Source organism: Alligator mississippiensis, chromosome 11, assembly GCF_030867095.1.
Source record: "Alligator mississippiensis isolate rAllMis1 chromosome 11, rAllMis1, whole genome shotgun sequence".
NCBI lineage: Eukaryota > Metazoa > Chordata > Crocodylia > Alligatoridae > Alligator > Alligator mississippiensis.
This window is the reverse complement of record NC_081834.1, coordinates 12,487,624-12,515,344: the sequence shown is the minus strand read 5'-3', so window position 1 is coordinate 12,515,344 and position 27,721 is coordinate 12,487,624. Positions and strand designations below refer to the sequence as shown.

Below are 27,721 nucleotides of genomic sequence, written 5' to 3'. Positions count from 1 at the left end.
TTAAATACCCACTGTGACAAGTGATAAATGCTTTCAAAGACAGATGCTTTTACTAATGTGACTGTACTCAACACAAACAGACGCTACAGATTTGACAGGCTATGAAGTATCTATTTGCAGAATACATCAAACAACAGAGGAAGAGCTATCCTGCCCTAACTGACAAAAGAAACATTTCAGTCTGACTTTTCTCATCAGGGCTACAGATAAGTTAGAAACTAACAGTTGGCTTCAATGAATGGGAGTGCAACAAGTGCACTCTCTGTGCTCATGAAAGTATGTGTCTATGCATGCATCCAAATTTAATCAAGCAAGTTGTGAAACAGCTGTTTCTGCCTCATCTCTGTGCAAGGCAGCAATCCCCTAGCTGCAAATCCATTAGCAGCCAGTCCAGTCATCTGAAGACCTCTGCTAAAGATCTAGAGTCCACAACAATAATTGTCCTGAAGTTGTAAGAGCCACCACTGCTTTGGGGTGCTCTCTCAAAGGGTTCTGGTTTTCATAGGAAAGGTCACAAGTTCTGCCAAAAATCTAGGTCCTTCATAAGGCGTCATCCAAAAAATGAGGCTTCACAAATTCACAAGCCTTTTTTGGGGGAAAAAAGCTGTAGCCAATTGTGTTTGGACTGTCCAGGCTCTACGATGTACTTGTTATTTCATATAAAAAGGTCTTGCGTTGTTTAATGCAAACTAAAGAAGAGCCATACAGATAACAGGATAATGATCCTTTCGGCTGGAAAGCAGCCATTTGCACAGCAGTCCATGCACCATCTGACAGACAGTGGCACTAGGAATGTTACTTTAACTACTGATTCTAAAAACTCAGGCCATCCCAGGTGGCCCAGACTCCAGCTCAGTCTTGATACTGCACAGACATGGAATGAGGTGGTATTTTAAGTATAGGCATTCAGCAGTACTGGCACTTGCTGTGATTTATGGCTACCAGGAGTGAATGAAAAGATAAGGTTCCAAAATAAACAGGGACCCACTCCCAACTTCCTCCCTCCGCCCTGGGCTTCAAGCTGAGAGTGAAGAACAAATCTGGAGTGCACGCTGCACCTCACATGGAAGCACTACATTGGTGCCCCACAGACATATCATTTGATAGTGCCCATCATTTCCACACACATGTGATCCAGTTACCATGCATGTTGCAAATGTATATTCCAGCAAGCTCATGCACCCATTTTACCTACCTGGCTTTGGCTAGTAGAGTTGAAAATGTCATGCTATCTCCATATTCTCTCCAAGACCTTATATCAACTACACCACCTCCATAAACCCTGGCTTCTATGTACATCATCTTTCTCTTTTCAGACTCCACATCCCATAGACTAGCGAATCTCGACTAGGAAGCCAAGGGATGCCCTAAGATGCTTTCAAGGGTGCCTCAGGATGCTGTGCAATGTTAGCACTCTTTGGTGTATAAATGTCATTCACAAGATAAACCCAGAGATTTCAAATAGGAATTCAAAGTGTCAAAAACATTCTAACCTGTTGTGGTCTTCCTCAGTTCTCTGCAACAGAAGAACTGCTCTTTTTTTTCCTGTAGTCAAAAAGCAAGTGAAAACTAAGAGCTGGCATTTTCCAGAGGGTGCCTCACATCTTAAAAAAGTTGAGAACCACTGCCATAGACCATGCACCTTCCTCTTGATTTTGTTACACTGGAAAAAGCTTCTGCTCTCTGAGGCTTACCTCTCCTAGGACTTGTTCCACATCTGTGGACAGTGGTATTTAGGGAAGGCGTCTGGCCTGGGGTCCCTCCGTTGGACTGGTTGTGTTAGCTCCATTCAACCACTTCTGCACAAAAATGTCAGCTGTCCAAAAGCAAGAAATGCTCCACCTTTATTGTTGCCTTTCACTCACTCCAAAGGGTAAACTAAACCAAAACTCTTGTGATCCATCAGACCCTGGCAAACCAGGGAAATAGGCTCAAAGCCAAACATGCGGCAGGGATTCTTCAGCCCAAAGCAGCGAGTGTTTGTTGCAGGTCAGTAGGATGCTGTAGAACCAGACCCAGAAGGCCACAAGTACAAAGTCTCTTCAAAGAACAACCCACGTCCTTTAGGGAGTTCCAAACAGTTCCTTCGCACCTCCCTAAGGTGCTCCAGTAATTCCTGTCCAACCTGGGGAGAGAAGGCAGCACCTCCTGGGGCCTGAATGACAACCACTCTAGCAGTTTTAACAGGACATAGAAATCTGTCACCTCTAACACACTTTCTTTGCAACCTTAAAATCCTCAACGTGGAGCTCCACTCAAGTGCAAATGGAGAAGGAAATTGTTCCTCGCCAAAAGACCAAGAAATACAAAGAGATCAAAAAACATAAGGGATTCCATTCACCCCTACAAGCTGCACTGTTTTGGGCGTAAGGGCATAGGAAAGAATTTGCTCACTGTTCCTTGTTTTAACTGTACATGCAGTACATGCATGGTGCCAACAGAGACGCCAGACATGCAGTTAAAGAGAGACGAAGAATAAAAACAGGGAAACAGAAATGACCTGCCCTCTAAAAAAAACATCTAATACAGCCCCACCCATTCAGAAATCTTCTGTGGGATGCAATTACATCAAAATGGGAAATTCCTGATAAGAAAACCCACATATTGCTGCTGAGACACAGGCAGAGAAAACGGAGGCCGTGCAGTCTTTTAAAATGCTTTCCATCTCATCTATATAAGCAGCCACAGCAAATAACCACTCTATTTAGATAGCTTTTTTAGGGCAGGCTGTTCAAAAAAACCCAGATTACCCACTTACAACCTAGAAAAAAATGCTGACAGATGCACTAAAGCACCAGCCAAGAGCTCCAATGCTGCTCCAGTAACACGGGTATGTTACGGTTAAACTTCAGTTAAGATCAGGTTTAACAAATCCAAACTAGAGAATGTACCATATTTACCTGAATCCAAGACTACTTCAAATTTTAGACACGGAAAATGTATCTATTTGTTACAATTCTCCATGTATAGAACCTAATATTGGAGACTTGTCTTAATTTAGCCCCAACCACCAGTGTAACAGGGCAAGCCAGGGAGTCAAGTGGCCTGACCCCTGCACCTCACTTCCTATCCTTCCCACCTCTTGCCCACCTGGCACCTGCCCCCCTGCTTGGCCATCCTACCACTTGCCCTGCCTTCCACCTTCTCCAGGCACCTGCCCCTCCCCGCCGTACCTGCAGCCCCTGACACCTGCACCCCCAACCATTTGCCCCTCTCTTCTGCCTGCCCCCTGCTATGACCCCTCCCCACACCTCCCCCTTCTCTGCCACCTACCTCCCTGTCACAGCTCCAGCTCTGACTCAGGTCCAATCCAGTCTGCAGCACAAAGCACATGCTGGGTTTGGCCCCCACTCACCCATGTAGCAGCAGCTGCGGTGACAGCGGCTCTGGCCCTGACACTGAAGCTGGAGACAGCTGCCTGCCTCGGCAGAGGCCTGGATCCAGCACGTGCTCCGAGCTGCAGCAGGGCCCCAGCCAGAGCTGAAGCTGTGATGAGAAGGTATGCAGCAGGAGTAGGGGGAGGCAGAGGCATGGATTAGAGGCTGGAAGGATGGGGCAATGGCTGCCCCGAGCTCAGGGCTGGAGTGGAAGCTGCAGCCCTTCCCTTCCCCCTCAAAACCTGTTCACAGATCTAAGACAAGGAGGTTTTCTCCCCCCTAAACAACTTTAAACACTGAGATCACAACAGAAACCGTACAGAGCTGAGGAGCCAACAGTGTGCTGAGCTGGCCACATAGGGAACTCCTGCCAGTGCAGTCTAACGCAGAATTCATTCGCAGTGTACGGGTGGTCCTTGCTGCAGCCCTGGATGGCTATTTTTAAGGTTTCCATATAGAAATGTAAACTTTGTGAATTGACTACTAAATTACAAATGAAATTAAAACATTTTCTGCCTTGTAAATACAGTTTAGGGAGGAGGAAAAAGGAAGTCAGAAAAAGAAAAAGGGCATGGAGAATGCAAGTTCAGCTGCCTCTACACTCTGCATGGAGGAGGCACACCCAGAAATCTTAAGTGTTGGGACTGCAGTTTCCTGGGAGGAAGTCATCAGGTGAGAGGTTTCCTTGCGGCCTGCACGCGGGCACTATGGAGAGCAGGAAGATGGCAACAGACAGCATCAGGAATTTGCATTATTCCCCCTTGCTGAGTCACTCTCTTAGGAAGAGACTCCCATTTGCTTCAGAACAATGAACACAGTAAAAACCTCAGGCTTGCTGCACGCCAGAAACAATAATAATCTTCTAAAGCCTGTCTGGGAGCAGACTATACTGGCAGCTAAAACAGACCTGACAGTTTTTTCTTGTGAATACAGTGCAACGGGAATTTAGGGGGTCCAAACTCTGTCTTTTCTACATTGATTCTCTTATGGGACAGAAGACATAAGCCTCTTGTATGCACATAGCCACACTGGGTGGGGTATCAGGGGTTCAGGGTGAACTACAAAGCCAGGTTTTCAGCCATGCATGCCTTCAAAGGAATTCTCTCTTTTTAAATTAGATGCCAAGCCTAAGGATTTATTTCTTACTCAAAAGACTATCAAGAGCTAAAATATGCATACTGTTCTTGTGCCTCCACTGTCCAAAAGGGAAAATTAAATTAAAATAATTACAATAATAAATGCTTGTCTCCCCAGACTAACAGCAGCTTATGATTAATCCATCCAGCTGCTAAGGTTCAACTATGCCAAATAATTTGGACCCAAAATTGTTATACATACAGTTTTCAAAGCACTAGTTTTCTTGGGTAAGACCATGGAAAATCTGAGGCACTGCACAGGGTAAAACAGGTTAGACGCAGGAAGAGAGGATGTGATAAGTTTTCAGTGTTGGGTGGGGGGAGAGGCACTGCGGTTCTCTCTCTTTCTGCAGAGCTGGAGAAGCGCTGAAAGGTCTCGTTTCCAAAGACAGAACTCACAGCTTTTTGCTCAAGGCTAGCAGGTTTTGCATATTCAAAAGTATACTGAGAGAATGAGTGGATTCCATTAAGTCAGAAATCCTTCCAAAACACTGACAATAAAGCATCTACTGAAGGAATCCAGTCCCTCCTTCAACTGCACTGACTTCCCCAAAGAGAGAGTAAAAATCCAGTCCAAAATAATCAGTGCAACTGAAAGGACAGTATGTTGGAAGGTTTGTTGCTCCCTCTTACTAACTAGGACTGCAAGTTATACAATTGCTCTTTTCTTTCTTTCAGGAAAACAATTAGCACAGCTTTAAGCTGTAGCTCGTCATAGGTTGTGGGAGGATGGCATGATCTATCACCCTGACATACTGATGCAGGACTCTTTTGTCAACCAAAACTGTCAGCAGGAGACGGCATAAAGCCACTGAGCCAACTCCACTGATGCACTATGACAAGAATGAGGACTTAGCTCCACCAAGGTACATAAGGAGGAGGTTTGACCCTCCCTGATTAAAAAGAGCCTTGCACAAACATTTCCAGCAGAAAGAGTCCATCTGGGTGAGAAAACGTAAGCTTAGTTGTCAAGGCATTAGAGGACTTAACAGTGAAGTCAACCTCCAGGAAAGAACTAAGTTTGACCCTAGAGAAGATAGGTACATTTGGTGGGAGAATCCCTCCTACTCAAAGGAGGTTCATGTTTTCTACAAAGCGTAAATCAGGCTTTAGGACTTCTGACGCTTGAAAATCCTTAGTGAAAATTCACTGCACTGCAGTGACTTCACGGTTGATACCTTCAAAGGTAGGTTTCTGAACATGGAAATGATGTGCTGCACTCCACAGAAGACTTGGGGACTTATTTAAAGTTCCCACAGCCATCTGTGCTCTGGGGGAAATGCATCTAAAACTGGGGGATACAGGAAGGCTGGAGCACCAACTCCAGGGTCTAGGCTACCAGACTGCTCACAAAGGGCACTAGACGGGGTTTGCACTGATGAGTGTGCCTAGGTGAACTAGAGGTAAGAACCGACAGTGATTACCTAGACTTAGGGGACTGACACATGCAGGAGAGTCAGAAGTTGGCTCCAACAATAAGAGCCTATTACAGGGAGGGACTGGGCCTGGTGCTGGTACCAAACTAGAAAGTGATGGGTGTTACAGAAGCAGTGCCCTTTGCCCTGGGAGACATACGAGCTGGAGAAAAACATGTGCCTTGGTTCAGGATGACAACTCCGATCTCAACTCCAGCGGGATGTTGCAGAAGCCTCGGGTTAAAAATATTACTCCTGTAAGGGACAACCTTGCAATGACTGGTATAAAATAGCTTTGGCAGGGAAATCCCAGGTATCAATGCTTAAGCATGTTTGAGAAAAACCCCACCTGTGGAGAGTGAAACACCTTTTCTTGTTTGATACAGTGGGAAATTTTAGACCTGGCAACTCTGGACCTGAGCTTACTTATGAGACAGATACTGAACACAAAATATGCCGTGCTCCATCTAGCTGTTATTTTATTCTGTTTGGGTACCTTTATGAATCCCCTACACCTATGCCTGTCATTATTCCCTTTCAATGCAACAGCCTTGACCTTGTTTTTTATCATGACACATACAGCTGACAGAGTAAAAGTTTTACCACAGCCTGCATTCAGCCAGTTTATAAAGCATGAGTTGATACGTAGTCAAGGTGCTGATATCAACAGACAAGTCAGGAAACAGCTTTACAAAACGGGCAACCTCAGCTATTATCTACTCATTGCAGATCAACAATGTTTAACCTTACTGTAACTGCATGAAGCAGTGCGCAAGCTCCAGCGGCTCCTCCCAAAACCTCCGAATCAAGCAGAGAGAATCAGAGCAGAAAGCGGTACACGTGTCCTGAAAGAGAGAAATGGGTAATCATTATGGGGGTACTGGCAGAGGTTCCTCCCGACACGTCCTGCACCCCGGGGACAGCTGAAGTGGAACAGGCTAATTCGAATACCTGGCTAGCGATTGGTCAGCAAGAGGATGCACGTTGCCATTAACACGCAAAGCTTCAAGTTTCGAGAAGAACATGCCAAAGAGGGGACCAACCAAACGGCTCCTTTTTCCTCTACTGCTCCAACAAGCATGCAGATGGGGAAGGCAACCTCTCTGCCCCTGCCCACTTTAATAAAGAGACTTAATTATATCCATGTGAAAGATGCTTTGTTCCAAGTGAAATGCTTACAATTACAGGCTACATTTATTCGAGGAAGAAATCCAGCAGGAGGACAAGCGCAGACAGTATGCAAGCCCTTGCAGCCAGGGAGCTTGGAGATGCTCAAAGAATGCCAGTGGCCAGGACTAAGGGAATTCAAACTTTCTCCAAGGAAACCTTCACCTTCATCAAAACCTCAAGCTGGAACTGAAGCTGATGCCCATCTATTCTTCCCTCTGCTTCCTAAGGCTGCTCCGAGCTATCCCTGAGGCTTGCAGCAGCTCAGGCAAGCAGCCCTGGGGTTCAGGAGGGGAAGAATTCCCCACAGCTCCCTGGGGCTGCCCTGGCTGGGGTGGGGGGTAGCCCCAAGGCAAAGGCTCCATGGTGTCCCCACGCTGGGCTGGATGAGCAGGCATCCAGCCCGGAGCACTTCTTCTCCCTCCCTCCCGTGGCAGTGGCTGAAGCAATCAGCAGCTGGGAAGGGGGACAGAGGATGGGGGAGGCTGCAAAGATCCAAGAGCTCCCACCACAGGGGCTTTCCCTCCCCCCACATGCTGTGGAGACCCTGGCTAGAGGGGTCTGCTCCTCTGCCCCCACCCCCCATCCCTATGGGCTGATGGACACAGGCAAGAAAAGGGCAGAGGGGTGAGGCAGTCCCTGCTCCACTGGAGCAGACAGTACAGCCCAGGGCTGCAAAGCACCCTGAGATGCTGGAGGACTGAGAGTTAACTTGAACCAGGAACAGATCTAGGATAGAAGTTCCATAAACCGGTTTGACCAAAATCAGTTGAGTCTGATACTACATCCAGCCAGGTTTATCTTAAATTAGTTTTGGCCATTTTGAAAGCAGTTTGTGTGTACTGAGCTTCTGTTCTGTTACAGATAGAAAGCAGTTCCCAATCACTTAAAACCAGTTTATATGCAACTTCTGTTCCTAGCCCCAAAGATTAAATTCAGAGAGGTAAGCATAGAGAAAAGTCAGTTAATGATTCAGATAATTAATGCGTAGCATCTTATTAGTTAAATCAAAGTCACCAGGGTGTCCCAGATTACCACAACAGAGATTGTTCCCATGCACATTTTAGCTGGTAGGAGCAAAACCCAAGCCCAACATAAATATACTCTCTTTTGCTATACAGGAGACAAGCACCTCCGGCTTCAGTGGTCTCTACTAACAACACTGAGATAAACAGGTATTCATTGTGGACTGAAATAATATTCTTGAGGGAATTTGAAGTTAAGAGTACAGCTGCAATCACAGCAATGACAAGGGGATAACCCAGTAATGGCAGGAAACCCCATTAGCCACTGATCCAGCTAACCTATAATGCATACAAGTAATGCATCACAAAAGACAGTTTTCGCATTTAAATGCACAAGTGCAGCATACCAAATTGTGACTGCACAGTTCAACGTTTTGCAAGCTGACAAGAGACTACATTATAGCTTCTGCTCCCAAGTCTTTGCTGAGAGGTAGGAAGAAGGCCTTTTGGGCAGGATAGCAAATTTCTACTGCATATAAGCCAGCTTCATTTCACTATCCTTGTGTATTCAGATACCTGCTGTCTTCATTTTACTAATGACAAGATGCCTTAGTTCTTATTCCAATTAGAGCCACACAAAGAAATCAGATTTCTCAAAAGAGCTCCCAATCCCAATACTTCTATAAAAACATAGTATTAACCTGCAAGCTCATCAAAGAATATTTTTAATGACTGGTAAATTGGTGGAAGGAGGAGAGAATTATCCCGTCAGCCTGCAGATTAGGTACAGAACAGTGGTTTTCAACCTTTTTTCATTTGCGGACCCCTAAAAAATGTTGAATAGAGGTGCAAACCCCTTTGAACTGTAAGTGTGAATATTCAAATACATTTGATTGATCATAGTCATCTTTTCATCCTTACACAGAGTCTGTGATCCCCTCAGGGGTCTGCAGACCACAGGTTGAAAGCCACTAGTATAGAAGACATCTGTGATTTGTAAACCGGCCAAAAATCAATCCAATAGTCATTGGAACACAAATGTCGCTGCACTGTTCCATATCTCCAGTACTATCTTTTAAAGTATAACCATTAATTGAAATACACTGGTTTGCTTATTCAAGCCAGAACTGACTATGACTAATTACGTAAGCCAAGACCCATATTAGAGACACGATATGAAGTCAGCAAGGGTAAAGTTTCTTTGTATAATTTAGTTATAGAGAAAGGCCTTCAAAACTAATTAAATATCTCAACAGAGAGATACACAACACTGGTGTGTCTAGTACTGGTTAACTAAATAGTGAGTAACGTTCTGAATCACCAAAAGACCTGGAATGTCGCAGGGAGCGGAGTGGATCAGCCAGCTTAGCAAATCAAAGAGCAGTAATGCAGCCTATAAAATTTCCTCCTTTTCTTCTCGAGCGATTTTAGAACACATTATTACAGAAGGAAACAAAAACAAAATGGTCTTAGATAACTAACTAGACACAGATGCATAAAGTTTCCTTTAAAGGAGCCAGCCACCCATACATTACCACCCTATACCTGCCCAGTCAGATAAAGCATTCTCCATATAAAGCAGGAGCTGGCAAAACATGGCCTGCAGGCCAGATCCAGCCCGTTAGGTCATTCTATCTGGCCTGCGGGGCACCTAAAAAGTGTAGAAAATTAATATTTAACTGCTCCTAGCTTTGATAAATATTATACAAGATAATATTTACAAAAATGATAGGAGCCAGGGGCAGTAGGACCCAGGGAAAGCTGGCAGGACTCATGAACAAAGCCAGGCCGGCACCCTGCCCTGGCTTTCACTGCTTCCCTGCACACCTGCTCCAGCATCACATGGGCCCAGGCTGCATGGGCCATATGATTTCACACTGGTACCTCAGGGCCAGGAGCAGGAGGGTGGGGTGGGTGTGCATGCGCGTGTGCATGTGCATGCAGTGAGAGAAGCACAGAGTGTATGTGTGTTCATAGGGTGAGTCCCAAAAGCACACCCCACCACACGCATGCACCCACATACCCGCCTTGCACTGCCCCCATCTCCACACCCCCTCACACCCAGCTACGTCCCCCACAAAACCCACAGCCACCCACACCCCACATAACCACACGCACACCCAAGTGCTCCCTCACCCGCCACACCTATCCACCCCACCATACACCCACAGCCCCACCCAACCTGTACTCACCCCCCATCCCTCCACAATGTACAAGAGTCAGAATTCATTTTAAGCTACTGTGCAATCCTCTCTGTGTACACTACACAAACATGTACAGGACAAAATTAATTAATTCGATTAAAAAAACGCAGGTTGTAGATGTTTCGTTTTTAGAATATAATTTGGTGTTTTTCTGGTTCTGAGATGGCAAAAACCCTTGCTGAAAGGAGTATTTCTAGGGGCAAGGGGAGGGACTTCTGGTGGCAAAGGTTAGGGGGTGGGACTTCTGGTCCCGAGATGGCAACCAAGAGGCGGGGCACTGTCAAGGGGCAGGGTTACCCCACGCAACCCTCCACAGATTGCCAAAACTCAGTAAGCGGCCCTCCACTCCACCTGAAATAATTGTCTGTCCCGATCTAAAGAGTGTCTACAAATGGAGCAATTCCACTATAGCTAATTAAAAAAACAACAACACATTTCTATGGGACAGCTTTTGGTGTAAGCATTTCTTACTCCAAATTTTTTTTTTTAAATCCCCTACATGAACTTCTTCTGGGATAGTTAACCTACCTTCAATTCTCACCCTATTTTATTCCAAAATAATTCATATGAACTAATCTCTAAAGTTGCTTCCCTTTATACCTATTAAATAGCTGCTGGATTTATGGTTTCCCAATTTCTTTTACACATACACACCCACTTGCCATCCCAAAGCCTGATTGAGGTTTGATTCTTTACTTGTCTGAGGGACTTGGGAGACTCCTGAAGCAGCAGGCCTGTGCAATAGGTTCTATTTGGAAAGAGAGCCAAGGCCTTGAAGATAAAGCACAGCCAAGGCTCCTTTACAACATGCTGCACTCAAACAGAAGAAGGAATTCAGAAGGGGATTTGAAGAGATAGAGGAGAGGAAAAAGAAGGCTGCACAGACCACACAAGATTTGCAGGCATCTGCAGAACTGGAGGAGTCAGAGGGCAGACTGCTGGACAAGAAGAGACACCCATGGAAAAATGTGACCTGCAGGACAAGGCAGAGGAAGAAAATGGCTAGTGGAAGAGAAACAAAGTTGAGGGAAAAGTTGGGTGCGCTAGAGAATGAGGTAGGGAAGAAGACAGCAGCAATGCAACTCAAAGAATGACACCAAAAGGAGATAAATTAATGCTTGGCATTAAGATCTACTGCTGAAAAGTACTGTAGAAAGGAAGACGGTAATAAATACATTTTATACATGAGGAATTTGAGGTATAGGGTACAGCAATAAAATACTCGTAAGTCAAGTGAAAGTTTAGTTCTGTGTAGGTCACATAACCATTGTTTGTAAAACTTGTCTTTCACAGAAACAACCAACCAAAACATATATATTCTATATACTTCTTTGGGTTGGTTCTATATGTATATGTTGGAGGGATGCTCTCAGTTTCTAAGGATAAAGCTTTTCATGGCAAGAAAAGGATGTCAACCAAACTAAACTGAGCTGCTTGCAGAATGGGAAATGTGAAATGAATCTTTACCAGGTAGTAAGGTGAGAATATGAAATTAATTTTCAATTTTAGTCAGAGAAAGGAATTGACACCCAGTTTCCAGAAGGCATACAAAAAAAAAAAAAAAGATATAAAAAGCCAACAAGCTCAGGTCATCCTTTGATACTGCCTAGTCAAAGTCAGTTTAATGGTATCAGAGATTAACTTGACCTATCAAGTATACAAAATAGACACTGCCCACTGAAGGATTTTGCAATGAAAAAGATGCAGAAACCAAGCTAAAAGGCCAAGTTATGTAAAAGGACAGTTGTGATATTAAATGAAATGGAGCATATCAACTTTCACAGCAACTAGCTAAGAGCATTTGAACAGTCACTGATCAAATACCGGTTCCTATCCAAAATATTTCTGTAGTGCTGCTTTAAGCTGTGCTCTCAGCACTGCCACATCTACAGTGATGCCGAAGCCAGAAGAATGAGGAAGGTTGCAGAAGTTAAGTCTACTATGAGACTAATTTATTGATTTAGCAAACAGCTTGAGCCAAGATAAAGAAGCTTTATCTTTAACCACATCAACTGGCATCTTAGTTAGGGGCGTCTCCCAGAGTGGTAAGTGACATCTTTCATATGGCCCTCAAATGAAATATCGCTATGAGAAAAACATTGAGGATTCCCAATCTGAACCAATGGACAAGTGACAGAAAATGGTCCCTACTCCAAGACAGTCTGCAGGCTGTATAAGAGACAGGATGCAACAGGTGAACAAAGGAGCAAAGATATCTATAAAAACATGAACTGAATCTAAATCAGTGCACACCCTATTTTGGCTCCATCTTTGCCCCATCTGCCAAAATACTGCCCAGTCTATTGTTCAGGCATAAAAGCAGGCACCCAGGCTAAGAAGGTCAGGGTACTTCATGTCTATGCCAGAGATGCATTAATGAAAACCACTTAGGGGCCAGGCTTAGTGTGATGGGATGCAAACTTGCACACTTGTAAAGATATAATGCCAATGCTGAAAGTAAGTTTGCACTCTGTCAGATTGGTGACTTAAAACCCCTTTGTGCACCAAGTCAGAAATGTGTACCATAAAGGAGATCAGCTTCTCATGTGGACTTAGAGGTGATGGAGCAAGCATTCGATGGACCCGTCTCTACTGCTATAATCGGAAACGCGTACCAGAAGATGGTACACTCTCCAGGAAACAACTTATCCAAGGTTAAAAAAGGTGATTGCCATCAATTCTGGGACAGAAGGCTGTAAATATCCACCAACCAGCCTGAAATAAGGTCAGCGGGAGAATCACCATATGACAAGGAAACGTCTAGCAAACCTTAACATTTGCAGGTTTTCACTTTTTGGTTTCTTCCCCAAGATGGGTCTAGGAAACAGAACATGCCTCAGAAGCACGCCAGTTAAAAGCAGGCATTAATAAAGCTATAAAGAACAAGTTGTTTCCTTATCTTAAGCATTCGGAGAAACATATTTTTCTTAAGCATATTTTGAGAAACCTTACCAGCTTTGTTTTGAAAACTTCCGTGGTTTTGACATGTACAGTGAGTTGTCTCAGACTGTGTCTGGAATTCCTGTAATTAAGCTTTCAACAACTCAGACAATGCATAAAAATGGGTGTTAATGACCTATAAGATGAATCACCGATTCTTTGGGGTTTTTTGCTATAGCTGAGACCACCTGCTGGCCAAAGTACCCTAATTAGGTCAACCCTACAGTTCTGACACACAACCTAACCTTTGGAATAAAGTTTATAACACCTTTGACCCACACAGTGGGTGCGTCTACATGAGACACGTTACTGCACATTAGACTTATCTAATGCACAGTAAACATCATTGTATACTGTGCGCAGCAATTACTGTGTAATACATTAGTCTAATGCACCGTTTTCTAGTACCTATAAACAGAGGTACTAGAAAAACGGTGTACTGACTGATGTGCTGCTCCGTACGTGTAGACACTAACTGGGAGCAAATTGCTCTATCGGCTTATGGAACAGGAGGGCAGGGAGAGCTGTCCCAGCTTGGCAGGCAGCTGCCTCCCAGCCACATGGAGATTGGGATGGGTCCCGATCTCCACATGGCTGGGAAGCAGCTGCCCACCCAACTGAGACAGCTTCTCCCCCTCCCATCCTGGCATCCTCCCAACTCAGGGGCAGCCTGATCTCCCCCACGTTGGAACACAGCTGCCTGCAGAGCTGGGACAGCTCCCCCCGCCAAACCCTCCACAACTCAGGGCTAAGCCCTGTGTCCTCTGTCAGCCTAGAGCTGGCACCCAGGAGAGCGTTGAGCTCCTCCTGGCAGCTGCAGGGGGGCAGAGCAGGGCAGGAACAGACCTGGACTGGGTTGCTCCAGTCAGCCTCAATTTGCTCTCAATGGGGTTGCACATGTAGATGTGAGCCAGATAGCACTGTAATGAGCCTGAATTTTCTGTGCAGAAAATGCAGGTGCATTAACTGAATGTGTAGACATGCCCAGTAAACCCCCCTCAGAAGTTTGTACCATATCATGCCAGTGAAAGCATGCCCCGAATGGCCAGACAAATTTGCATGCCCCGACACACATACACATGCTTTCCTGGTTAAGGAGTACCCTCTTTAGTGCCTATTGGTTCTCCAAGACAGCTCATGGAAATCTTCTGAAAGTTTGGCCTGTAATCTAGACCATGCTTTCAAATGCAGACTAGGGAAGGACTTTGGGACAGTCTCCATTACCATGTCCTCCTCATGAGGAATCGGAGGATGGACAGCCACGTTCATGCAGTTGAACTCCCTCTTACTTGAGCACACATGAAGCGAAGACCCACCTGGACTGGAAAGCCATGTCAGATAATGCTCAGAACTTAGCACTGATGTGCAACAGTGACACAACAGACATAGCAGAACAATCTGCTTCTATGTGCATTTGCTTGGCGACAGGTGCCAAAACCAGATCTACAAGAGTAGTGCACAAACATGCAGCAAGATAAAAAAAAATTAACTGAATTCTGTTTCCATTTGAACTGGTATAAATCTGGAGCAACTCCACTGGACGTAAAGGTGTTATATTACTGCCTGTGTAACCAAGAACAGAATATGGTTCACATGCTTTATAGTAAAAACAGGAAGGTTTCTCTTACATTCATATAACTAGTAGGGTTTTTGGCTTTGTTGTACTATTTCTAGTTCCACACCAAGCAAAAGAAAACTAGTGATTTTTAAAAAGTTTCCTGATCACTCACCCCACAGTGCATGGTAAGTGGTAATGTCAAGGCATAAACTGGACCCCATAATACTGGTTAAACAAGGACTCGGGTAAATTCATTCTCAGTTCAATTATTCCTAATGTATCCCTACTGTCCCCTTCCTGAACCCAAAGCCAAAAATACTTGTGCGGGCCTTGCTGCTGAACTAGACGAGAAAGGAATGCTGTGCAGAGGCTCTCCCTATTACCTCTGAAACTCTAAACTCTGCATAGCACTGGCAGAGATTTACCTGCCTAGGCCTATAGTCGAGGAGAAGGCCAGGCATCTCTGCTTTACATCCAGACTCCCATGGGGCTGCGGGGGGGGAGGAAGAAGCACGCCAGCCCAGCTTCTCTCGCGTGATGATGATTCAGGCACCCCTGATCCACAGAGACATGGTAAGGCAAGGCCAGGCAACAAAGCAACAGTAACCCACAAACATTAACATCCCCTAAGAGCACAGAGCTGAGAATGTGCCCAAGACACACCTGGAGACTGATCTGACACTGCAACCACTGAGTCATGTGAAAGGCGGCCACCTTGAGTCAGCATCACAGAACCTGGAAGAAACAGAGGTGCGTGCCTTTGGCATTTATTTTACAGGCTGGCTCTGTTACTGTTTCTCCTTCTTGTCCATTTAGGCTGTAAATAGACATCTCATTTGACACAGACCTGATTGTCCCAGGGCTTGATCCAGCTCAAAGCCATGAGCAGCACAGTCATTTAGACACATGGCCCTTTCCTTCTCCTCTGCCAGAGAGGAGCACAGCGCCTGGCTGACTTCTCCGGAGAAAAAGCCCAGTCACCTTACAGACGCATACAGCCGTGTCCCAGGAAGAAGCGCTGGCATATTTTATCCCACAGACTTGAGGAACTTAAAACAGGACAGAAGACTTTCACCTGTACGCTATCCCAGGCAAAGGGCTTTCTCTCAGGACAAAATGGATCACCTATTGACAATCTTAGTATAAGAGATCTCCCCAGGAGCAGGAATCGTGTCTTCCTGTGCATTTAACCAGCACAACCCGAACACTGTGTGGGGATTTAAGCCCAACTAGAGCATTCAGCCATAGAGAACAGGATTGGGCCCAAAGACCTAGTCTTGCCAAACCTCGATGCTAAATTACCATTACTCAGATTTGTTGATTTAAAAACAAGGGGTGGGGGGCAGCAACCCCCCCCCCCCCAAAAAAAAACCCCAAAAAACCCAAACCACTTGTAGAATTGTGTCTGCTTTGGGCCTTTCATTGCTTCACCAACACCACCACCACCACTTTGGGAGGATACTAAAATCCTGGATTCTACAAACTTATGGATTTTAAATAAAAAAGAGCCCACCACGGATAACTGAGGTGTCTGAACACTATAATCTTCACACCAAGACCCAGCCTCTATCTCCACCTAAAGAACCATATTGTCTTTTTATTGGTTGGCAAGTAGCTCCAAGCTGTGTCAAGCTGCGATAACGGCTCCAGCCTACAGCCATTCCCACAAGACAAAACAGTTTGAACGCTGCCACAGATCCTCTGTGTTTGTTAGTGTTTCCCTTCCAGGGGATGGGCCCCCCTGTCTGTTAGTACAAGACAAAAAGAATTATGTCTCCGCTAAAAATGACATCCAGAGTATAATCTAAACAGGTTGTCCCCTCTGTTAACATGGGCCAGAGCCCAAAATAAATCCCCACCTGCAGGCCAGGAAGGATGGAGGAAGTGCAAACAGCAGCAAGCTGAGGACTACAGGAACATGGTCATCGCTTAGATGCTGTCACTGACCTGCCCCAGAAACTATTTTTCACATGAAAACACTGCCCCCCGCCCAGAGTAGGTTCCCCCTTTCACCCTCCGAAACCAAGCACAAATACATTTTTTAAAAATTATTTTTGAAAGACCACAAGTGTGCAGCCCTCCAGGAACAGAAATACTTTGCATTCTTTGGATGTACTTGAGCTTCTACGCAGGTGTCGCTGAGCAAGAGGATCTCAACAATACAAGTTAAGTTTGCAGTGTGCTATTCTTTAATAGAAGTGCCCTTAAGCAGAATGACGGTAATTCATTATTCCTTAAAAAGAAGCCACTGTCACTGAAAAGGCTCCATTTAGACCACACACAACTTACCTAGCAACCCAGGCCTCATTCTCCCAGATTCTGTCCCAAGCATTCCTCCACAGTGCTGGCAAAGACCTGGCACAATCATCACATGTGTTCACCAGAGACAGAGCTAAGGGAGCAGGAGAAGGTCCAGACTGCTTGGGCTGGAATAGCCAAAGACAGCAGAAGACTACATATACATGTCAAAGCAGTACCTGTACGAGGTGAGAGACTGGAATACAATGAATGTACGAGAGGCATGCTATACACAAGAGGTTTGCTATATGTGACTACAGTCAAGGCACCCAAAGGAGAGAAAGAGGTACAGATTCGCCTATAAAAGCCCAGGCAGAGATGAGCCCTGTAGGATCTCCACTCAAACACCTATGACCACCTGTAGACTCCCCAGAAGGACTTTCCAAATCCCTTTGCCCTCGGGGACTATGTAAGACTCATGCAAAGGCATTCTGTTGTCTTCTTTGGTTTATTATATTGCATTTTAAGTTAAACTAAGTCGTGTGTGTTCTCACTGTGTCTTACTGAGCTGCCTTAGATTAAGTGAAGATTTTTGTTGTTCTTTGTCATATGCTTGAATTTGAGAATTGTGCTCAATAAATGCTGTCTTCAGAGAACGAACTATTCTTGTTCAAGCATTTAAGAATTCAGTGCCACTATCTAAAGCCTAACATTAAATCTGGTAACAATAGGATCCTGACTCCCACCCCTCATCCTGAAGCTCTACTGACCAGTAGCTATATCCAATGTGGAGGACCGAATGTCCAACCAGCGACGGGGCTAAGGACCATGAAGGGTCAAACAGGAACAGCCACTGGCCTCACTCCTTGAATATGGGAGAATGCCCCTGAGCACCGTATTCATGAAGCACTGGTGGTCCATGGATGACAGCAGTCCTCCCTCTTTTGACAAGTTTGAGAAAGATACATCAGGGTCCACTGGGCCAGAAATTAGGAGAACCACAGGTTTTAAATTATCAGAACTCATGCTGTGAACAGAAGCCAGTGACAAGCACCGAGCAGCTTTCTGAAGCAAATCAAATATTTAGTAAAATGGGTGAGCTGAAATACAAGCCTAAATTCTGCCTCAGTGCTTATATTTTACATGGCTGTAGCATTCTTAACCCCAAAGGGCAGGCTCTCCTCTCCCCAAACATGTGCTATTTATTTCTGTTATGATAGTGCCCAAAGGCTTCTCCAAAAATTGCAACACTGTACATATTGTACTAACAGCCCCTTTGCTTCATTCTTTACAGAAGGGGTGGGCTATTATTTTGGCTGGAAGGCAGATTAACGAGTTTTAATGAGCTGTCGAAGGCTGCAAAGGTAGCTCTGCCCTTTAACAGGTGCCCCACCTCCTGGTCACCATCTTGGAACCAAAAGTCCCACTCCAACCCCTGCCACCAGAAGTTCCTCCCCTTGCCCCCCAGAACTACTCCTTTTGGGAGGGGATGGTTGCTATCTTGGAACCAGAAAAAAACCCAAATCATACATTACACGTCAAACACCTACTATAACATATTTTAATTTTATTGCAAAATATTTTTGTTGTGATTTGTGTTTGTGAAGTGTATGTAGATGGGACTGCATAACTCAAGAAGAAAGTCTTACTCTTGTATATTGTGTGTCGGGGTGTGGGGCATGGTTAGGGGTGAGTGGGTGTATGTAGGGGAAACGGGGTATGTGGGGAAAGTTGTGGGGGAAGAGTGTGGGTGTGAAGGAGGATGGGGGGTGTGGGGACCCCCACACAAACTCTCCCTCCCCCCCATGGTGCACAGTCCCCACCATTGGCAGCAGCAGCAGGCAGCGGGCACTTGGGGTGCTCATGCCCTGCACAGGCACTGCTGCCTACCTCCGCCCAGCACCATACATGGTGGCGAGGACCACAGCCAGGCCAGCCCACCTCTATTGCATGGGGCTCCCCATGGTGCACATGCAGCTCCTGGCACTCGCGCACCACCAGGGGTAGCCCCATGCAATGCAGCCTGCTGCCTTCATCACTCCCTGTTGTACAGGTCCCAAGACTCTGCCAGAAGTAGAGGGCAGCCTCCCCCTGGCTTCCTGCCAGAGTCAAGGGACTTGCATGACGGCGAGCCGAGAAGGCAGCCGGCTCCATCGCGCAGGACTATCCCGGAGATGCACGTGTGCTGCAGGGAGCCCTGTGCAGAGGCGGGCTGGCCTAGATGCGCTCCTCACCACTATGTGCAGCACTGGCTGGAGCTGTGTGCCACCAGGCAGCAGCACCTGCATGGGGCACGAGCACCCCAAGTGCTTACCACCTTCTGCTGCTGCCACCAGTGGCAGGGCCTGTGTGCCATGGGGAGCAGGGGTGTCCCCAACCCCCCCCAACCTCCCTCACACCCACACTCTGCCCACCCAAATCTGGATGCAGGCTCCACGCTACCACCAGCCCCAGCCCCAGCCCCAGCCCCATGCTCCCGCCCAGCTACTGCTCCCTCCCCACCCCAGCCGCTTCCCTACCTGCTGCCCGTAGCCAGGACACTGGGGAAGCCAAGCAGGTCCTCCCGCAGCTGCAGCAGTGACAGCAATAGCCCTGCCCAAAAAAATGCGTGCTGGCTAGGACAGGCCCTTGTGCCCACAAGGGTGCGAGTGAAGCACGTGGCCTGGGTGGGGTACAATTAGTTGGTGGGTGCCCGTGGGCTGAATTAAGTTGCCTGGTGGGCCAAATTCAACTGGCGGGCCGTATTTTGCCTACCCCTGCTTTACAGGGTAAACAGATGGTGGGAGGGGAACACAGGGACAGAAAAGTGAAGTGACCTTGGTCACACAGCAGACCTGTCCTAGCTTGGTCAGAACTGAAACTAGAACCCTGGTCTCCAACTCCCCGGCTACCATCCTAATCGCTAGTGCAAAGACTTGATTACTAAAAATTCGTCAAGAAAAAAAAGGCAACTATAGGCTTCCCACCGTCCTAAACCTCAGGAAGATCTGCTTTTAATATGGTGCAGACCTGCCCAGATTTGCTGAACACCAACCAGGCAACCTTAGAATTAAATTGTTTTACTGCTCAAAACAACATGTCATTGGGATTGTGTAGCATTTAATGTAATTATATGAATTAGGAGACCTGTATAATGTTCCTAAACCAATAATGAAAGAGGAGGTCCAATGATGCAACCAAAATCTGCGACTTCATCTCAAATTACATGCTGCGTTACACGAGAGCTCAACTATTAAGGATCTCCGGCAGCTAGCAAAGAAAATATACCTGTTTTCCCACAACCCCCGTCTGACATTAAACAAGCAAAATGGCAGTGACATTTGCTTGCACTGTATCAGGACCTTAGAGAAGGGAGTCTAGCATCAGTATCACTGATTAAGGGAGAAAAGATGAAACAAAGAGCCTCCGTCCTTCCCCCAAGTCTGATCCTGACCCACACTCCAAATACAACAAATAAACGAGGTACAACTGTCCAAACTGCACTCTGCTCTCTTCTCCCAAGCACAAAGAACTGCTATTTTCAGCATGTAGCACAAGGAGACCATTATGCAGAAAAGGATCCTGTTCCTTGACACACAACACAAGTGAAAACAGTGCAGTAAAGTTTGCAGAAGTCACTGCAGTTGGGCTGTGTTGTGTGATTGAACTCCCAGCTGGAACCCGTTCTAAAAGCAGTGTCAGCAAGGGGTCAGTATCTACAGGGGTCATCCACAAGCCTCCGTGATGAGGGATGGAGTTATTTAGGCATTTGTCAGACACTGATAGCCAGGATGAGAGAGTGGGGAGGGGATGTGGTCATGACCAAAAGGTTAGTATTGGAAGGGATTCCCTCCCCATGTAGAAAACCTGCCAAACAGTAATGATTTTTCTTTATTACAAAAGTATTATGTTTTAAGTGAGAAAGCATTTCATTCTAAATCCCCCCCTTTTTATGGCTGTTCAGCACCTTCTAAGTTGCATTTTAGATGCCAAAAAGTGCAGGTATCAGATTTCAGCTTAGCAGTATAACTTTGCCCTCCCTTGGTAAAGTGCTCAGAGATCTATAGATGAAACGTGTTGGACTTGTCCTGGAACTAAGAAGTATTAATGAAAATTACACGAGGGCTCAAACATTAGTGGATGCTCACAACATCCATAATCAACCGAGTAAGAAACTCCAGTACTGAAATTAGAGAGGGGAATGGTATTGGTTTGCTTTCTCTTTTACTGGATAAAAAGCCCCAATTAGATGTCCAGCAATACCTAGATTTATATCAAAGTAAGCAACATTGTGTTCCATTCACCATAAAAAGTCTGTCTCTATTATGGAAACACAAGAATATTACTACCCATTCACCTGGAAAACAAAAAACTGTTCAAAATTTTCCTTTTAAAATCCAAACTGAAACTATTTCATTCCTGTGCACAAGTTTGGCCTTCCATGCATCACTCCTATCCTCCCCCCTCAGCTATTACTTTTCCAAGGTAGCATTCGATATGCCCTCTACATTCCACAAAGGATGAGAGAACTTGATACTAATGACAAGGTTAATGTTGAAAAATGGGGTAGAGAAAGGCAGCTAGCAGGGGAGAGACTCTGTAAAACAAACAACATCTATTTAAAAATTATTTTTTTAAAAGCCTCTAGCTTTGCTCTGTGCAGAAAAAGGCACAGTTTGTTCCTGGTTACATTAACACATGCAGCGCAAGTTTAATAAACGTGCTGGCACACACTTAACTTCTTATCCTTCTAAGACCTTGAAAAACATTCTCTGAAGAAGGGGACCCTTTACTATGAAAGTCTTTTCGCTGTCTCTTGTGCAAATATCACCGACTTCAAGGCTTATCACGGAGAGTTGAAGCTCATTTATACTTTGTTTCATTTAAATTACAAAATCATTTTTTTCCCCTTAAGTGGAACTTATCTCTAGGTACTGTGGTTACAATCCTTTTGTGGGATTAACTGCCCTAGATCAAATCATTTACAATATTGTTGCAGGAAGCTGGAAATTAACACTTTGAAACTACAGAGGCACCTTTTATCTGAAAATCCTAAACCCAGAACTAGACCTGCTATTTTGATTCTCTTTCAGTCAACACTTTTTGAGAGGAATCAAGTTTATTCAGTTGGTAATCATTTTTACTCTGTTACTTTTCTGCTGCCCCAAAGAGACAGGAAGGGTTGCAATGGTAACATATTCAAGCAGCTTTCCTGAAATGCTATTGTGTATTATATACAAAGGGACATGCAGAAATGAATTAGTTAATCACGGTGGAGGTCAATGCCCGGAGTTTGTCCAATAACACTGCTATAAAGGCTACACAAAAAAGGCAAGCTGAAGCTGCAAGTGAAATGAAAAGGATGCCAATGGATGGACATGTCACCTGGGCCTCAAAAATTAATATCAGCACTGTGTAAGCTATACAAACATGCTACCACTTTGCATCATGTAGTCGGGCAATACCATTACATCCTCACTGCTTTCCTTTCTGCTGCATTTCACAGCGCCAGTGAAGTTATTGTATTGTTAAGTTCTGTGACGCATCGTATGTTTTGGCTTATGGTACAGTGGGGAACACGCTTTTCAAAGGAAGTAGGTATATCTTATTTTTGCCAGTCCTTTGTTCGCTTGTAAACCTCGTGGGAGGAGACTGCTAACAATTTCAGCAGCAAGAAAATCATTCGGAGTCCTTCACTAATGGCTGAAGCTCCCAACAGGAACATGAAGTTACACAACCGCAGCATCCGCCTTTCAAGCGATGGTTGAGAGGAGAGCACTACAGTCTCGAGTAGTAAATAAATCTTTGGTTAAACCACTGACCAGAGCTCTGGTACCAAAAGATGAGCCCAATAATGAGTTCATCAGGTGTCCATTGAGATTTCTCCATAAAACATATGGAATACTGCAAGAAAAAAGGTGACCTTACTAAAAAGACATCTAGAGCTCAGCTCTAACATGGGTACAAGCAATAAATTCTCCCTGCTCTGCATTCAAAATACTTGCAAATTGTGTGTTCATACAATATGGCCCTGATCTTTGGGGTCTGCTGGCATTATTTTAATACAAACACAATAAGAAAATTAAAGACTGCCCCATATTTCCACATGGACAGTGCATTCCCAAATGCAGAACTACCCACATACAAGCAGCCACGGCTCATCTATTTGTTGCAACGCTGCTCAAAATCATGATCTAAAAATCTCTTGCCTCTTCCAGCAGTACCATTAACGATCTACTGCAAAGGCAAAGCAAGGACAAAAAAATAATAATAATAAAAAAGAAACATCTCTTTGAAAACAAAAAGCCTTCAGGATATTTGAATTTGCTGGCTTTCCTGAGTTTAAAGGCACTGCTCATATGCTCAGAACTAAGCACATGGCCAGTCTTTAGCAAATCAGGGTCTTGGACAGCACAGTCCTCAGGGCAAGGAACACAAGTTGCTCTATATTCATAAATTCCTTGCCGTATCTGTGCCGCTCTTGTATCTCATGTTAATAACAGGACAAATAGGTTTTATCGTCCACACACCCACCCCTCCATCCTCCCTTCCCCCAAAGGAGACAAAAAGGACCAAAAACTCAGGACCTCCTACTCCTAGGCCAGAGATCCTCTAAGGCAGGAGTGGGCAATTATGGGCCGGCTCCACTTAGGCAGTTTTGGTGAGCTGCTGTGGGCCGGGTCAGCACTCCCCTCTTCCCCTGGGACTGCAGGACTGTGATAGTACAAGGCCAGAGCCCAAGGCAGAGCTGCAATCTGCTTCCTGCATTCCCCTGCAATGGGTGCCAGTTCCACGGGCAGGGGGACATGTGGAGCAGATGGAGGCTCTGCCCTGGGCCCTGACCCCACACTGACTGGGCAGGACACACATGCAGGACCCTGGTAAGGTGGATGGGATGGGGCCACTAGTGGGTGGAGAGTGAAGTCTGGAAGCAGGAAGGGCAGGCAGGGCCAGGCCTCAAATTGAGATCCTGGGGCTGTGACAGCATGGGGCCGGGGCCAGAGGAAGAGCCATAATCCACTCCCTGCATGCCCCTGCCTGCAGAACCAGTGCCCATCGCAGTGATATTACACAGCAGATCACGGCTCTGTCCTGGGCCCTGGCTCCACATTATCTCCGCTTTGCACCCAATCCCAGTCTCAGCCCTGGCCCTGCCCACCTGCCATGGTCCCAGACACTGCTCCCCATCCACTTATGACCCCCATCCCATCCACCCGGCCACATACCCTGCCTGCGCAGGTCCCAGGCTGGTCTCCATGAACGCCCTGCCCACCCGCTCTGTCTGGTGTCCCCAGTGGTGGGTGCCAGGCAGACAGGCTGGGGTGCCCAGGCAGTGGACCCAGGTCCAGCAGCAGCAGCAGCAGCCAGAAGGAGCTGTTGCTGCTAGGGTTGCCAGGAAGCAAGTCTGGCCGTTGCACTGTCCCAGCCCCACTGCACATCTGGGGAGTAATGGGACCAACTGCACACACCCCAGCCTAGGCTGCCACCTGTGCCTGGGCCAGGTGGAGCTGAGGGACCCACTGTGGGCTGGACAAAATCCTTTGGCAGGCTGGATCTGGACTGCAGGCTGTATTTTGCCCACCCTTGTAAGCAAAGACCCAGAGGAGGAGCTTTGGCAGCAGAATAAAAACCAGGTTCACCTGCAAGCCTTTTGCGTTACACTAAGTGACAGATTCACATGTACCTAGTAGTTCATTTCAGAAACAGGAGCGTCAGGCTCAAAGGGACCTCCTGGGTCAACAAGTCCTGCGCTTTGCAACAACAGGTGCTAAATCAGGTAATTCTTTTCACAAATGTATCGCACTCCATCTTAGGGCCAATTCAGGTTTCTTGCCCCTTCACCCAACACTGGAAGGCTGTTCCAAAGCTTTACTCCTTTGATGAACAAAAACTTCTTTTCATTTTCAGCCTAAACCTACTTGTGGCCATGTGTTCTTGTGCCAGCGCCGTCTTTTATCTTGAACAGCTCTTCTCCTTCCTGGCTGTTTACCTACCTGGTGTATTTATAGACAGCTCAATCTGCAAGGCTAAGCTAATCAAGAGTGCCCTACATCTCCTTTCAAGTTGTGTCTAAGTTCAATACTACTCCATCACGGACCAAAACAGTGATAACTGCTGGCTTTTCAGAGGTACTGATTACCCCCTGAAGTCAGCAGGAGCTGCAGGTGTTCAGTACTTTGTGGCGGGGGAGAGGGGAGGAGAAAGGCAGGAGGGTGAAGGAGAGGACAAAAATCAGGCTACAAAGCTGTGAGGGGGCATGCCTGAATATATGGCCAGATGATGCTGTCCACCATCATGCTAGGTTGCCTTTAAGGAGGTACTGATTCTGCTAGGTACTGGCCACTAAAGTAGAGTCATCAGAATCATCTTTCTGCTGCTTCTGTTCCTTTCTCCATGTGACCCTGGGATGAGACCACAGCAGATCTTCTAAAGCCTATCATCTTCTGGGAAAGACTTTGCATCTAAAGTAATGAAGCATTTTTCTTGCCTAAATAAACGAAGCATCTGCAAATAAGTATTCACACCCTTCAGGGCACAAACTACCCAATAGCACATCCAGAATTGCTTATCTAGAGCCCTAACCTGCAGCCCTGATGCAAACCAGCACAGAAAGAAGCCAGTTCATCGCATGTGCCCAGGAAGAGGACGCAACTGCACTCCAGGAAGAACTATGCTTTCCAAATGATCAGAGCTGTGAAGGATGTAAACCCTAGAGGTGGCAGGCAAACAAGTCAGAGCTCATGGCAGCTGATAAAACAATGTGGTCCGTGTAGCTGTTATCAAGAAACTAATCTTGAATGGTACAGGTAAAAAGGATTATGAAGACAGCAGGAGTAAGTAGTAGCAAAAGCAGAGATGACCAAGAAAATGCATGATAAGCAAGAAAGGAGGGTAGAATATCACTTTACAGATTAACTAAATCAGAGATGTATACAGCATAAGCTTTCACAAGCAATGGGTTTACTTCATGGTAAGCAAGCCATAACAGTTATAAGGAGTATCCATTTTAAATATCTCTGTCCACAGACCATTTTCATTTTTAAAAAGTGCCGTTTTACAGGAATAATTAATAAGAAATCCCACAAGTACCAGATAACTCAGCTAAAATTACTAAACTCTTAGATTTAAAGTTTCAGTTAATAAATAGGCCTACTGTCTTACAAATACTTTTCTGCTATTGTTTGGGAAAGACTCCCTTTTAAAGAAAGAATTGACTTACAGTAGGAAAATCAAGGACCAGCCACTAATCCGAGAGAGAAAAACACCACTTTGTCCAGTAACTTAAAGATGAGGGAAGTTGCTCCTACAAGCCATTTCCTCTGCTTGCTGCCACGAAAATGGATCTCTCGAGAACCTCAGGTGGGGAATAAACAGCAGGGGGATATTAAGCAACAGGGATCCTGTATATATCCCTGTATACATATATATGGATGCAAGTAAGAGTCTGCTTCCCCCATGCCCAAGCCTGTTTCTAGGAAGTGCCACCATCTTTTAAACAGATATTACATTTGGGGAAAGCGGTTAGGGAAAGAAACAGATGTTAGGCCAGAAGGGGCTATAATGCTTACTCGGTTTTACTTCATAGGCCATAAGATTTCACCCAGAAACTCTAGCATCAAGCCTATGCCTTGTCAGAGGTCCACCTACCAATACTCATGAGTGCGATTAAAAATGGAGCTTTAGCTCTAACACGCAGGATGTTTTTGTCTTCGGTAATGTTTCCACAGCTTGAAGCATATTTATTTTCCTTTGCTGCTTCCATCTTTCAGCTGGCAGAGAACTAACAGGAAAGAGGCACGGTGCTATGGTTGGGAAGGGGAGCTAGCCTCCGAGGAGCCAAAGAAAGAAGTCCCCTTCGGTTGCCAGAATGACTGTTTTTCTCTGCCTAATTGAGCCCAATTCTTTTCCAGCTACATTGGCTTAGTCAGGGTCAGTGTATCTTGCCCAGAAGGTATTTGGAGGGAGGGAGATACTCCAGGGCTGCACAGAAAGCTATAAAGCCAGCTAAATCCAAAAGCTTTCAAGCATTCAACCAGAAGACAACCACTTTTATATCTTTCTTGGCCTACTCAAAGTATGCAGGTCTCTGCTGGGAGTAAAAAATAAAATAAAATAAAATCAGGTGCTTTGCTTTATTTTTGTCTGTCCTAAACCTGACCCCTGTCCCTAGCTCCTTCTACCCACCTCTCCCATTACTTATACAACTAAGGAAATGAAATACAAAACTTTTTTTTTTTTTTTTAAAGCGAAAGGGTCAGATTTGAACCAACAAAAGCAAGGAAATTACAAGTTAAGCCTCTCGCTCTGCCCTCGATTCACCTTACTGCTTTCAGCTCCTGCTCTATTCCCAGACCCCTCCTTCCCCATAATACCCAAGAGCAGCAGGGCAAGGCACAGAAAATAGCAAGGTCTAAACCTAGATTATGCTTTTTCTTGTCTAGTTAAGTGTGCGTTAATGAAAGGCCATGAAAGCATTTCACCAATTTGAACCGTCACAAACACAGACAAAACTATTTAATTACTTGCTTTTTTTGTTCTAATTTGCCCCATTCATCAAGGAAATAAGGGTTTGTGAATTTTCTCCTCTTGGCAGGTATTCCCCTGCTTGCCATGCTTCACGCTGGAGCAGTTTTATTCATAAAGGCCTTGCGGCTGGGATATACACTAGACTACACAAACACTACCAGCGGCACCAGTCTGTCAGAATCAGCAGAAATAGTGCTAGCCACCTAAGTCTCCTC

General features: G+C 45.6%; 1 protein-coding gene across 9 annotated transcripts in view; it reads right to left on the bottom strand.

The window, feature by feature from the left end:
• Nucleotides 1-27,721, bottom strand: part of AKAP13 (A-kinase anchoring protein 13) — a 321,421-nt gene that overhangs the window by 240,501 nt on the left and 53,199 nt on the right. For 8 of the 9 annotated variants that reach the window (XM_059714583.1, XM_019477513.2, XM_019477515.2 and 5 more), the window contains one exon: nt 6,679-6,773. In XM_059714583.1, the coding sequence (XP_059570566.1) occupies nt 6,679 (1 nt within the window). In that variant the 5' untranslated portion in view covers nt 6,680-6,773. Of the gene's footprint in view, nt 1-6,673; nt 6,774-27,721 lie in introns of all 9 variants that reach the window. The other variant, XM_019477514.2, reaches the window with a different exon arrangement.